This window comes from Monocercomonoides exilis (assembly GCF_001643675.1).
Source record: "Monocercomonoides exilis strain PA203 chromosome Unknown scaffold37-1059404, whole genome shotgun sequence".
In the NCBI taxonomy this organism is placed as follows: Eukaryota; Preaxostyla; order Oxymonadida; family Polymastigidae; genus Monocercomonoides; species Monocercomonoides exilis.
In genome coordinates, this window is record NW_027150582.1 from 501,817 (window position 1) to 515,735 (window position 13,919).

The following is a 13,919-nucleotide window of genomic DNA, read 5'->3' on the forward strand; positions in this document are numbered from 1 at the left end:
CAATTGGCTTATCAAAAAAATGTTGTGTGAAGAAAATCTTCTCGAATCTTTTTAAATAACTTCAATTTTTTAAAGTTTTCACACTTTTTTTGAATCATACGCCCATAATTAAATTTTGATATTAAAGAAAGAACAATATCGAAAATGAAATATTTATTTATGCGTTCATATTTTAACAAACATGTGAGTGAAAATATTGTTTCAAGTTCTATCTATTTAGAATATATGAAAATTGTATGTTTCTTTCATTTATCCTTCAAATATCTTGTCCAAAATCTTATTCAATAGCAATCAGTGGTGCATTATTATTTTTGAAAATTTCACCGTTTGCCTTAACAGTTTGGAGTATGTTTTTTTCATTTCGATTGATTTTATTATTATATCGATTAAAAATATTTTTGAAGTTTTTGTATATTTTTTTAACAAAGGATTTATTGATACTAGTATTAATTATTCGGTTGACTAATCGAATACGCAATCAACAATAAATTATCATGAATCCAAAACAATTTATCATAAAAAATTGTATCAATGTTGGTGGTCATTTTTGAAATTACGAAATTTCTGTCACAATTATCTTCAAAAAAAAAAAACTATAAATCTTTTCTTTTTAACAATGAAAAGTTCCAACAAAAATTACCAATTGTTTTGTTTTGAGTTCATCTCATTCATTGTATTTAGAAAAATATTTTGATGCATTTAACAAGCTATTGTTAAATAACTATTTTAAGACAAATAATCTTCAAAACAATCAACACCACGAAAAAAGTTATGATATCATTAATAATCACCCACATCATGTGAAAAACTTGTTTTGATTAAAAGTGAATAACATTTGTTTTGTTTTTTTTTCCCCAAAAAAATTAAACATCTTTTTTATTGATCAAGTTTCTGTTTTCAGTCACAAAATTTCACAACAAAAAAAACAACTCAATCACATTGCTCTAATTATCATTCCAGTGAATTTTTATGTGTGGGAACTGAAACATGATCAAAAAGAAAAATTCTAAAATAAGATATTTTTCGGAAAGAAGCACACTTTTTGAGAAGCCAATGAAATTTAGTGAGTGAATTATTCTTTATTCGCATTATTTTTAGCACGTCAAAAAAAAAAAAAAAAAAAAAAAAAAAAAAACAACCTTTCTCGGTATAAAACTGTATTTTCGTAATAACTGAGTTTTTACAAAAAATTCAAATATTATATCGTAACAAAATTTTTCATTCACGAAAGAAAATGCTTTCTCACTGAATGGAACAAAAAATAAAACGATGGGATCAATTTATTAATTTGTATAAAAGATAATTTATGAATTGTTGTATCATTTGTTGTTGAAATCAGAAAGAAGTTAAAAAAATTATTATAATTCTTTATTGATATTAAAAAATTCTCACTTCTGTGGAAATAAACCAGGAAAGCATCAATTATTATGATTAACTGATAAAACAAAAAAGAAAAAAAAATTGTGCTTTTCATTTCCGATGTCATCAGAAGTGATTGTATTTGAATATAATTTTTGATGTTTTGAATGATCGCCTAAACATCTGTAATACGAATAGTGTGGATTTCATTCGTTCTTCACACGTCAACATTTTCAGAATAATAACAATAACAATTAATTAATTAAACAATTTAAGAAATAAAAATAAAAGTTGAAAAAAAATTTATTTTCCAACATTGTTTTTTAATAAGAAAACAAACTAATTATAAGATGAAACACATATATTGGTAAATACATGAAAACAAACTCAAACCTTATTTCTTTATTCCACATATAAATAAACTAACAATAGAAAGGCACTTTCAGATTAAGTTAATGCCTTCCATTGACATATAAGGCTTTGCACAAAAGAATTTGTCTTTTTCGAAAATCGTTAGACTTATTGGTTACAATTCGAACTTTTTAAAAAAAAACTTTTGTTATACTTAAAGGGTGAGACTTTCTGTAAAATATCTATTGTTAAAAATACTCCAAATGTTTATTTTTTCAAAAATGTTCCTTATTTGATTTCTCTTTTTGGACATGATCTCATATATAATATTCAATATTCAAGAAAATCAGACAATTATAATCATGGACAAAACCCGGAAGCATCCCCCGTAGTTTTCGATTTCTTCAGATTTGATATATTTCTAAGTTAAATTGAATTAGTAGTTCACGTACATCTGGAAAAAACAAAAAATAAAAAAACAATGTCTATTTAAGTTGTATTTTGATTGAATTCTTTTCTATTTTGATAACTTTGGTGTGAAAAAAAACATTAACCGAAGCACTTGGCTTTAGTTATTTATGGAACAAAAACGAAAATTTATAAATCGGGCATTCAAAGTTTTTGTTCCTCGAAAATAGTTATGTTATTAAGTTAAAGTCAAACTGTCTTCCCCAAGCTGTTTCTGAAACCTTCTTTCTTTTTCGTTTTTCAGCCGCAAACAACACATTCTCCTCCATTTCTTCTTCTAAGTTTTGCCCAGAATTTGTTTTATCACAACTTTTGTTCTGTTGCTCATCATGTTGACTCACTGATTCCGGCTTGGATAGGACGACGCTGCATTTGTTCAGTTCACATTTTCCTGTGAAAAAAAAACAATTTTCTAATAAACAAACCCAAAAATATGATTAAAATTATATAGACCTTCCTCATGTGGGGAGTTCTCCTCAACAAATTCATCACTTGTGATAACCTTTTTGTTCATGATTCCGGAAAAAGTGCATGAAGAAGTTAGCGAAGAAATTTTTGCGATTGACAACAGATTGGGAAATCGATCCAAAACAACAGAAGGATCGAAGGGCTCAATTCCGCATGCGTAGAATGATTTTCTAATAGTTCTGGGATCCATTGCAGCACTCACTGCATCTTCCAAAGCTGGAATAAGAGCTTTTCTGTAGGCAGATACTCCACTTTCGGTCAGAGGTTCGAAAGAAGAATGCAACCTTTTTTTTGAACCTGGCAAACACGTATCTATCAAGGGGTTGTGTTAGATGAGTGGTATGAGATGGAAGAACTGCAGTTTCAATTGAATGTGTACGACACAAGGATATTTCTGGCCAACAAAGCCTTGACGAATGTCCATCCATGATAATAAGCGCTGTTGCTTCTTTTCCATGAAGTTCTATTCTTTTCTTGTCTGTTGCAGGGAATATGTGTTGCATCTAATTTCTTCGAAGTCGCTTTTTGTTATCCACACACTTCCATTGGCAATAATTTCAACATTTCAAAACTTCAAAAGAAGAAAATCTTTCGGAACTGTTCTCGAAGGCCACAACATCAATGGATTCAAAGGAGATCCATCGGAGAAAACTGCGAAATTTAATGTCGCGTTGGGCTGATGCTGTTGCAAATGTGATACTGGCTGTTTTTGATCTGAATCTGTGAAGATGTAGTTATTATCTGATTTGCATTAACTAATTCCAATTTCATCAATATTTAAAATCAGATCCTGACTGATTTTATTTGTTTTTAATGTTTCCTCCAATAATGAAAACCATGAAGAAATGTTAGCAGGAGAGGATGCTAGAAGCCGTTTTTCATCCATATATTTTGGCTTTTCCATATTCAAAGCGTTGCTTTTTCTTATTAATCTTCGAGCCCATTTTTCATTAATATCTTTCATTTCACATTCGTTATCTTCATTTCGTTTTCTTCTCTTCAAAACATTCTCGGCCCCAAAATTTCAATTGAAAAGAGTCAAAAAACATATCCTAAAATAAACCATACAATTCTGATGACATCTTTTATTGTAGTTTTGTTCGTCGAAATTAATAGTGTTTTCGCACAATCTTCAATTTGTTCTTGTTCTTCTTTGTTGAACATGTTCGGTCTACCATTGTGTTGAGGATCTCTTCCATGCTTTAAAGAAGAGATATGTCGATATAGAGCCGAAGAAGAAATTAACCCTGAAGAAACAATGCTTTTGTGTGATATTTCTTTTTTTGATAGAAGAAAGTTAATTTTTTCTACTTTTGAATCCAGTCTTCGATACTCAGCTGTTGCAAAAATATTGGAAAGAGCTGTTGAAGAATGAAAAGAAGACGTATTGAAGGAAAATGGATACGTTATGGTTTATCGATCCATACATAAAAGAGAAATTTTTAATTCAAGTTCAGTTTTTTATTCATATTATTATAGTATTATTGCCAAATAATTGAAATATGCATGTGATTGCTTTTATCAAATTTTATAATTTGCTTTTTCTTTTTTTCGTTTTTTGTTAGAAATTTCTGGGTTTTGTCCCTTTCCCGGGTTTTGTCCATGATTATAATTTGCAAATAAGTGTGATAATGTAAAAATTGATAAAAATTAAAACATTTGTTTTTCATGTGAAAAAATGGATTTTATTTTTTGTTCTTGTTTGAAAAATCAAACAAATTTGTGTCAAACTTTTTCAGCCATAACAATATTGGTAGTCCTGCTTCACATCTGTTTCATGACAAGTTGAAAATCATTTGTCTGTTAGGAAATTAAAAAAAAAGGATACTGAAAAATAATTGAATTGAGAAAAAGGTTATTTTTATATTAGAGTCAAAAAATATTCTTATTGCAATATTATTTCTTCCCAAGGAACAACTTGCTGATAATCAAATCAAAATATATTTTTAAAAGCTCTTTCAAAGAAATTCAATCGACAAAATCAATAATTGTAATTACTGTTTTAACAATTCATCAATACTCAAATAATGAATATTTTGAAAGCGAATATCGTAAAATAAGCACAAAAAATAACCTCTTTTCTTTTCTTGTGCAATCGATAAGTTGGAAATTTATTAAATTTTTTTTTTCAGTTGCTTCTTTGAATTTCTACTAATCTAATTGTTATTTTGTTGCATACCAAAAGTTTTCAGAAATGATTCGTAATCCTCATTTCCAAAATACATCTCCATCTGTCTCAAAACATCAAACAACACAGTAAATTATTCACCTTTAAAATCCAAAACTATTTAAAACTCAGAAACTTGCATTCACTAATAACAAGAAATCGTTTTGAGATGTTTTTTGAAATGGCAAAATAATTATTAATTTTGAAAATAGACTCAAAAATCAATATGAAACAATACATACAAAAAATAAATACTGATTTGTTCAAAAACAAAAAAAAGAAGCAAATTAAAATTCAGAAATTTCCTGAAGGAAAGTTTGCACAATAAATATTTTTAATACATCGCAAACATATAAAGCAAGTAATTGTAATTCAAAAAATAATGAAAGAAACTTGTAATTTTGTAAGCGACTCAAACATATCCTCAAACAAAACATTGTAATTGTAAATTTTTTTCATCATTTAATAATTAGATACATAGACATATTGAAAACGAAAACTTTTCAACTTAAAAGAATAAACTCAATGAATAGATCACAAATTAAATATTGTTGAAAGAATAACAATTGCAATAAATACAAATCTGCAAACTCATCCCAAATTTCAGATTTGTTTATGATTTCAATTTTCATCAGACAAGTGGTAATGTTCAACTTTGATTTAATAATTATTCTGATATAAAAATTTTTACAAAGTTAAAAATCAATTCTTCCAACAACTTTATTGAAATTTATTTCTCAATAAAAATCACTCGGTTCGATGTTGAGTCATTGAATAAATCTCTTTTTGCTTGTGTTGCTTTCCAATACAGGCATTCAAATCCACATCATCATCACCATCATCTTCTTCATCATCTTCTTCATCTTCTTCATCTTCCATATCAATTGCATCAGATATGGTCAAAACACTTGCTCCAAATGGAAAACGCTGAACAAACTCACGTTTAAGCAGTGATAACTTTGGACGAGCAGACGGATCTTGCGATAAACATAAATAAATAACATCAAATAACTGCGAATTTCTCACTCTTTCTATGTCTGGCCTTTCTTTGCATTTGATTTTCTGTCGAGCCACCTCTGCCTCATACTCTCCAAACGGGATCTGAAGAGTCAGGCACTCCCACAGCATCATCCCAATCGAAAACACAACTGATTCCTTCGTTGCTCCCATCTTCTTGTTGATCAGCAGCTCTGGTGCCTTCCACCTCAGGCACTCTTTTTTGAAGCAGTCCTCATCCTCAAAGGCAGATGAAGGAAGGGAGTCACTTTCATCATCACCACTGGCAGATGTGACAACAGTTGATGAAGAGATGGAGGATGAATCTGAATCATCTGATGAAAGCAAATCTGAATGCATCACAATGCAAATGACCATGTGCTCAGAAAACAGCACAATGTGAGGACTCAAATTTGAAAGCGATTGAAGTGGAATTTCCATTTCATCAAATGAGTGGAGAGCAAGGTTGGCCACCCAGAATAGAACCTGAGCAGCTGTCTGCTCCCTCTCATTCAATGAACCAATTGGCATTTCCTTTGTCTTATTCCTCCCATGCAATAACATAAACAGCGAATCCCTCAAATCAACAATCAGCTTCTCATGAGGGGATGAGCAGGCCATTGCATCCACCAGATTCGACATCGATGAAGTGGTTGGACACAGATCCTCACCTCGAACAAATGTTGAATCTGAGTCTGTGGTTGAAGTGGATGAAACGGATGGTGATGGTGTTCTCTTTCTTGTCTCTTCCTCATCATCAACCTTCTCCAATGCCCATTCAGGGATCTTGTCTGAATCCCTCCCCAGAATATATTCAGTTGAACCACTCTCAGAAAGAAGATGCTCCGATGACTCTGAATGTTCCATATTCGTCTCATATATTCTCTTCTTCATCCTCTTATCGTTCTTCTTCTCTGCCTCTCTCTCAGCTCTCCTCCATTGCTCCTCTGGTGACATCTCCATTGTCACCATCTCAAATGCTTTTGGATCTTTTCTGATGTTGTCATTCACAATCTCTTCTAATTCCTCTGTTCTACTCTTTTGCTTCCTCCATCTGACTGCTAATATTATTGATACGACAAGAACAATCACAAGAATAACTGCCATGATAATCACAATCAACAACCAATAGGATTTTCCTTCTTTTCCTTCTTTTCCTCCTTCAACAATCTTTTCATCATCTTTTTGTTTTGTTTCACTGGCATTCTTTAGAATAAATGACTGAGTTGATGATGGAGATTCTGCATTCCCAAATTGAATGCACACGCTCACCTCAACATCATTTCCACAACCGCTGATAAGATCTTTTGCCACGCTTCCTTCAACTTCCCTTTCTGACAAGAATCCATTTGAATCAAAATCATGCTTTTCAATTTCTTTCTCCTCTCCTTTCCTTTTCACAACTGAGAATGACAGATTGCATGGAACAAGAAGCATTCCTTTGAATATCAACTTCATTCTGTCTGCCTCTTCTTTTGCTTCCGCACTCTCCAGCACAGGAATGAAGAATGATGAATCCCTTTCTGAAGTAATCCCTTCAAAACTGCACCCTTCATTCAACATCCAAAGTGAAGTATTTCTTTCCCATCCATCTCCTCCTTTCAAACTCATCACATTCAATGTTCCTGAATCAGAACAGATGATGTTTCTTCTCATTGATGGATATCCTTCAATTGATAGATTGTTATCAATGAACTCTCCTTTCTCAATTGTCACATTTCCTTCACTCATTGTAATTCCACCTTCTGGTGAATTCAATAATGTTGTATCTTTCATCAAAACAGAACTGTTTGAGATATCCACAAGAGATCCATCCCATCTGCACATCTCCTCTTCGTCATTCAAATATTGCTCATTTCTTTCCTTTTTTCCTCCATCAAACAAGCATGATCCAATCAGCACATCCACACACTCACAAATCTCCACCATTCTCCCTCTCTCATTCGTGCCCTGACATTGAGCAAAAGAGCAGTTCAGCACACTCATTCTCTTTTCGGCTCCTTCCATTTTCATCACACTCTCATTCCCCAAAACCGAAATATTCACTCCCTCAACCATCGTCATCTCAACTTGCACACTCCCTCCGACACAAATCAAACCACATTCACTCGTCACATCCCAAATGCTGATCTCACTCATCGAAACCTTTCCCTCTTTGGTGAACGAGAGAAGTGGTGCTGTGGTGTGGATCCCATCAAATGTTGTTTCTGTCATCTTCAGCTCTCCACTCTCCGCACACACAATCCTGCTCTTCATCACCAGATCCATCGTTGCTGAGCTGAACAAACACTCCGAAATCTCCAATCTCCCATCCTTCTCTTTCACAATGCTTTCCCCATCCCACCCAAACATCTCCCCAAACACAAATCCACATCTCTCCACAACACACTCATCAACAAACACAATCACACTTCCTCCATTCATTTCATCTTCTTCAATCCTTGTGTTCAAATGAATGGCTGCCTGCGCTCTCTTCAATGATTTCACATTCAAATCTCTAATCTCACACACTCCCCCAATCAGACATTCTCCATCAATCAGAATCATATTCGCAACACTTCTCTCAATATGTCGAGCTCCACAGCAAATGCTTTGGCATGGCTTCTCCTGTGCTCCACACTGCCTGCTCTCACTCCCATTCACGCTCAAAAACACCTGTTCCGAATAATAGAATGTGATCAGTGGAATCAGATCAACATCAACCTTGTCAACATCATCCCTCCCACAAATCGAGTTGTTCGACTTCAAAGCATCCTGGCTGAAGTCCAGAACAAACAGCGTCTCATTCACCTGCCCTGCAATCGAATAGCACTTGATGAACACATCCTTCCCCACAAACGCTTCATTCATCACAAATCGAATGTTCTCCAGTCTCACCCCAAGAGCTGGCATTTCCTTTTCAACCGATTCAGCTTTCGGATCAACTGCATCAATCATCATCCCTCCTCCTCTCCCATCTGCTGTCGAGCACATGCACATCACAAGCGAGCATCCTCTCACTTTCAATTCTGATTCCCCACTCTTCAGACACATCTTCACCCCTCCACCTTCCTCGCTCCTCTCGCTCACACACTTCGTCAGCACACACCCTTCCACCACACACTCCACACCGACCCCAAACGAATCCACACTCACAACACATGCTCCATTCTCTCCACATGAAATGTTTGTGAATGTCGACTCATTCACTCTCACAACTGTGTTCGCGTTTCTTTCTTCTCTTTTCGTGAATTGGAAATTGTGTGATCCCTCAGTCAGCGAGATCAGACTTCCCCCTGATATTGTTGTGTTTTATATCGACACATTCACCACTGAAATCACTTCCACTTCTGCTCCAAACTCCACAAACCCTTTCGCTACACTCAACTCAGAAAGCGTGAAATCCTCAATTGCAAGACTTCCTCCATCCACTTTCACAACACAATACTTCATCTCTCTCATTTCCTCAGAACAATCAATCGAACAACTCACAACCGAAAGAATTGCAGAGGAAGACGATGATTGAATGAATGACGAATGCCTCCCCAATTCGTTCGGCATTGTGAATGATATGTTCTTGAATGAAAGATGAACATTCGAAACAACCATCGATTCACTTTCTTCATTTCCATCCATTTCTCTCACTTTCAAAACTGTCCCTTTCTTTTCTCCTTCAATTGTCACAATGGGAGTTTCTGTCAATGAAGGAGGTGATGGAAATGATATTCCTCTGTTGAGTGCTCCTGTTCCAACAATGTTGATGTGTGATTCCCCTTCTCCAAGTGGTTCATATCTCAGTGATATCAAGTGCTCAATCGATGAACATGGCACTTCTGAAAATCCACACCCACTGAAGTCTCTTCCTCTCTCCTTCGAAACAAACCCATTCCCACTCCAGTTTGACCACAAATACACAACCAATGGAATCACATATCCTTCCTCTCCTGTTGTCTTCCTCTCCCATCCACACAACTCATCCAATGATTCCAACTCCTCTGAACTCATCTCCCATTTGAAGTTCTCTTTGTTCACAACCTCACTCAGATTCCATCCTGAAACAAACGCATTCTTCCCTTTCCAGGCATTGCATCCCTCAAATGTCATTCCTTCCAAAACAAATGTTCCCATTTGATTGGGAAGTTCAACAAACATCCCTCCTCCCATTCCTCTTCCTCCCTCTTCGCTATCCTCTGATGGCACTTCACATTCAGATAAATTCACCTTTTTCATTTCCAAGCTCCCTCCATTCCCCACCGATATCATCATTCCTCCTCCTTTCATCCCACTTCCACCTGAACATCTCGAGGATATATTGCTTTCTTCAATACAAACACTTCCCCCTTCTTCCTTCATCACAAAATTCAAACATCCTCCTCCAATTCCACCTTCCACTTCCACTTCCACTCCACTCACTCTGCTGTTCAAAATCTCCAATCTCATTCCCTCACTCATTGATATTGGTGATTTCCCATTCATTGTCACTGACCCTTCCATCACAAATCCATTCATAATAAATCCTCCTCCCTCAATGTTTATCACATTATATCCTATTTTTCCATCAGTCAATGCCCCACTTTCAAATGAAACAGAACAGTTCGTCACACTGAGTGTTGAATTTGAGAGAATGAATGCTTTTCTCCTTGAATTCAACTGACCTTTCACAACAAATGAAAGTCTGCTCATTGTCAGTGAACTCGAACATCCAACAAGCCAGTCTTGTGTGGCTGACCCTCCATCACTCACATTCACCTGCATCCTCTCCTCCTCCAATGATTCTATTCTGCCTGTAATTATAACATCAAATGATGGTCCTGTTATTTCCTTCGTTATTGACGAAGATGAAACAACCTCAATTTCTTTTGAACTTTCACTCAATCTTGAGTTTGCACAATAATCAACTGTCAAACACCTGAATTCATCAAATCCGCAATGGTTGTGATCCTTCCCATTTCCTCCACTCCCATCAACAATCACCTTCGTTCCCATTGTGCACAAATACACAAACAGTGGGATAACTGGAAATGATGCTCCATCCTCACATCCACACAACTTCTCTTCATTATTCATGTAGTTTCCATCTTTGAAGAATCCAAAGGATGTTTGATTAATTATCTCTTCCAATAAAAGCCCGCTTTCACATTGAACAAACACATCACTTCCATGAAAAGCTCTGTTTTTGTTTTCTTCAGAAAATATCACATTTTCACAAACGGTGAATTCTGAATCAGTCGAATCAACACTTATGAATAACCCTCCTCCTCTCCCTTTTTCCTCAAGAGTTCCTGCACAACAACCCTCAAACATCGATGTTCCATTCACAATCAACTCTCCTTTCCATTCTCCTCTCATTGCCAGTCCACCTCCATCTTTTTCTGCTGGCACATTCTCAAAATGGCAGTTTTCAACAATAACAATTCCTGTGGATGTATCACATCTCTCAATAATTCCACCACTTCCTGACAGCCTTTGAATCAATGTGAAATTTGTGTTCACCACATGCAAAACTGATCCAGACTGATTCACATTGAATGAAATCAAACTGTCAGACAAGAAATTCTTGCCAGTAATTCCAACTCCCGACAATTCCACATTTCCTCCAAATATGCACATGAAAGACACTTCAAGCTGTAATTTACTTTCAACTGATGATATTTCGCATTCCTCCATTGTCAACGATCCATCACCGTCCATCACCACAAATGGCTTGCTTTCCCCGCTCTCTGCATTCCCTTGGAGCGTTGTCACTTTCTTTACACAAAAGGCTCCAGATGAAATATCAAAGACTGGCTGTAATGATGATGCCGATTGCACAACACATTCATTCTTTGACAATCCACAAACGCTGAATTCACTGGAAGAAATAGATATTTGTTCTTCTTTGAACACACTTGGTCTCAGGATCAGTGTTTTGTTCGAATTGCTTGTTGTTCTCTTAAGCGAATATTTGATTGATCGACAGAAAGGTGCAAAACCACATTGCTCATGATCAATGCCAACTGAATAGTCAACTGTAACTTGGTGATTGTTTTCATTATCTTTCAGCCAAGAACTCATATCAGATATATCAGAACATGCATAGAATCCATCATTGCATTTTGTGATTCTCGGTGAAGCGCTCGAAGAGTAACATTCAGAAATGTTGTTTTCACCAATTGTCATCCACTGTTGAAAATGCCCAATGTGAATATCATGTCCGTATTTATCAATTTTAGCTGTATTGTTATGGAAAAGACACCATTTTATATTTAGCGAAGGTTGGTTAAATTCTTCTTCTTCAGCAAAAAATATACAAGGAGCATAGTCTTCGCTTTTGCAATTCTGCATAAGGCAATTTGATATCAATATTGATGTGCTGACATGCCAGATATGAGTTACAGATGAGTAAAGAACACAGCTTGCATTGTCGAAAATACATGAAACAACTGAGCAAGGATTCTTTTTGCATGAATGCCAATAAAAACATGTTTTGCTATTTGAAGAGCAATTAATCATTGAAGTCGAATTAATCACGCCAGAACCAATATTTAATAATCTGAATCCTCCTGTTTCTTTTGAAGACGAACATTTATAAGCATGACAATCTTCTGAAAAAAACATTCCATCTGAATCAAACATTGCAACAGCACCACCGTCTCCTTTTGAAACGCATTCTAAGAATGTGCATCGATGTAAAATTATTGAAGCATTACCATTACCATACAATGCCCCGCCATTTTTTTCGCTCTGAAAATTAAATGTGTCATCATCAAACACATTTTCTCCTTCTGTGAAATTTTGTCTTTCATGATAAGTTGTGTAACACTTCAAAAATGATGAATTTCCGCAGCGAAAAGAGATTATTGCAGGCGAAAGAATGCCTCCAGAATATGGACTTTCGCAACCAATCATCACTGTTCTTTCCACCAGGACTCTCTCAGAGCATCCATTTTCATTGTCGCACTTTTTCATTGATTTTGGTAAAGTGATGTTTTCGAACAAACAATCAGTCACAGATATTGATGAAAGACAACTCGAAGAAAGAAATGGTTCATTTCCAAGAACTTCAAATGATGAAATCCTTGAAGAAGACAAGAACAATTCACCACAATGAGGAAGAACTTCTTTTGAATGATGCGCAATCAAAGACGATAATTGACGATCATGAACCACAAAATTAAATGAAATATTGCTGAGACGTATTCGGCCTCCTGAACAGTCAAGCAGATTTTTTGATTGTGGAAGAATTGAAAACGAACAACTGCAAATACTCAATTGTGAATGATAATCAAAAGATGCAAAATGTTTCTCCGTGTTCATGTTGCAGAAAATTGCAGACAAGTTAATTGTTGAGTTCTGGACAACAACAAATGATTGTCGTTCAACCAATTCATCTTGTTCACTCTTTTCATTATTTGTGTCCTCATTGAATAAGCCTGGCTTTTCTGAAATACAAATTGTTGCGAAAGGCTTGTACAAATAATTGTTATTGCAACAATTCCCCTTGGATAACAAAAATATTTCTATAAACCACAGGATTAACATTATAAACTGTTTTGATCAAAAATATTTTATAATATATATGATCATGAATTTGTAAAAAAATATTTCAAAAATTTTTGTTAAATGTTGGAATGAATAAGCATTTTCAAAATGAAAACTCAAAACAACTAATAATTTCTTAACTGAGTTTAAATTGAGAATGATCTTTATGAAAAAACTGTTGTGAAAATAGTATTATGAATCGAAAGAAAAAAAGTTAGGTATTTTCGTAAAGACTGCATTTTTTGAAAAAAAATATAAAGAAAAATAAGATGACAATCAATCAAAAATTAACCAAAAAATTTCCTTTCAGTTCTAAAATTCATTCATCAAATGATGTTCAATTTTATTTTCAATGCAAAATATGATTCAGCTGTCAAGGATCCCGGTTTTTATGTAAAAAAGAAAACACATTTATTCAGAAATGTACAAATCGCAAATTGCTTGATAAAAAATTTCCTCATTACACTTCTTCCTTCTTCATTTGAAAAGTTCTTCATTCAATTCTCTCAACATTTTCATTGGATAAATCTTCTCAAAACAATTGCAGCAGAGTTTTCTTTTTTTTCTTTTTTCTTTTTTCTCTTTTGTTCAAAAATCTTTTTGTGAATCT

General features: G+C 34.6%; 1 protein-coding gene across 1 annotated transcript; it reads right to left on the reverse strand.

Moving 5' to 3' along the window:
• Positions 1-6,842: 6,842 nt before the first annotated feature.
• MONOS_7027 (uncharacterized protein) lies at positions 6,843-12,112 on the reverse strand (the record flags this gene model as incomplete). Its single annotated transcript, XM_067877319.1, has 4 exons — positions 6,843-6,870; positions 6,936-9,029; positions 9,150-12,000; positions 12,079-12,112. The coding sequence occupies 4 exons, from the start codon at positions 12,110-12,112 to the stop codon at positions 6,843-6,845; spliced, it is 5,007 nt and encodes a 1,668-aa protein (XP_067723425.1).
• Between the last annotated feature and the right edge of the window lie 1,807 nt (positions 12,113-13,919).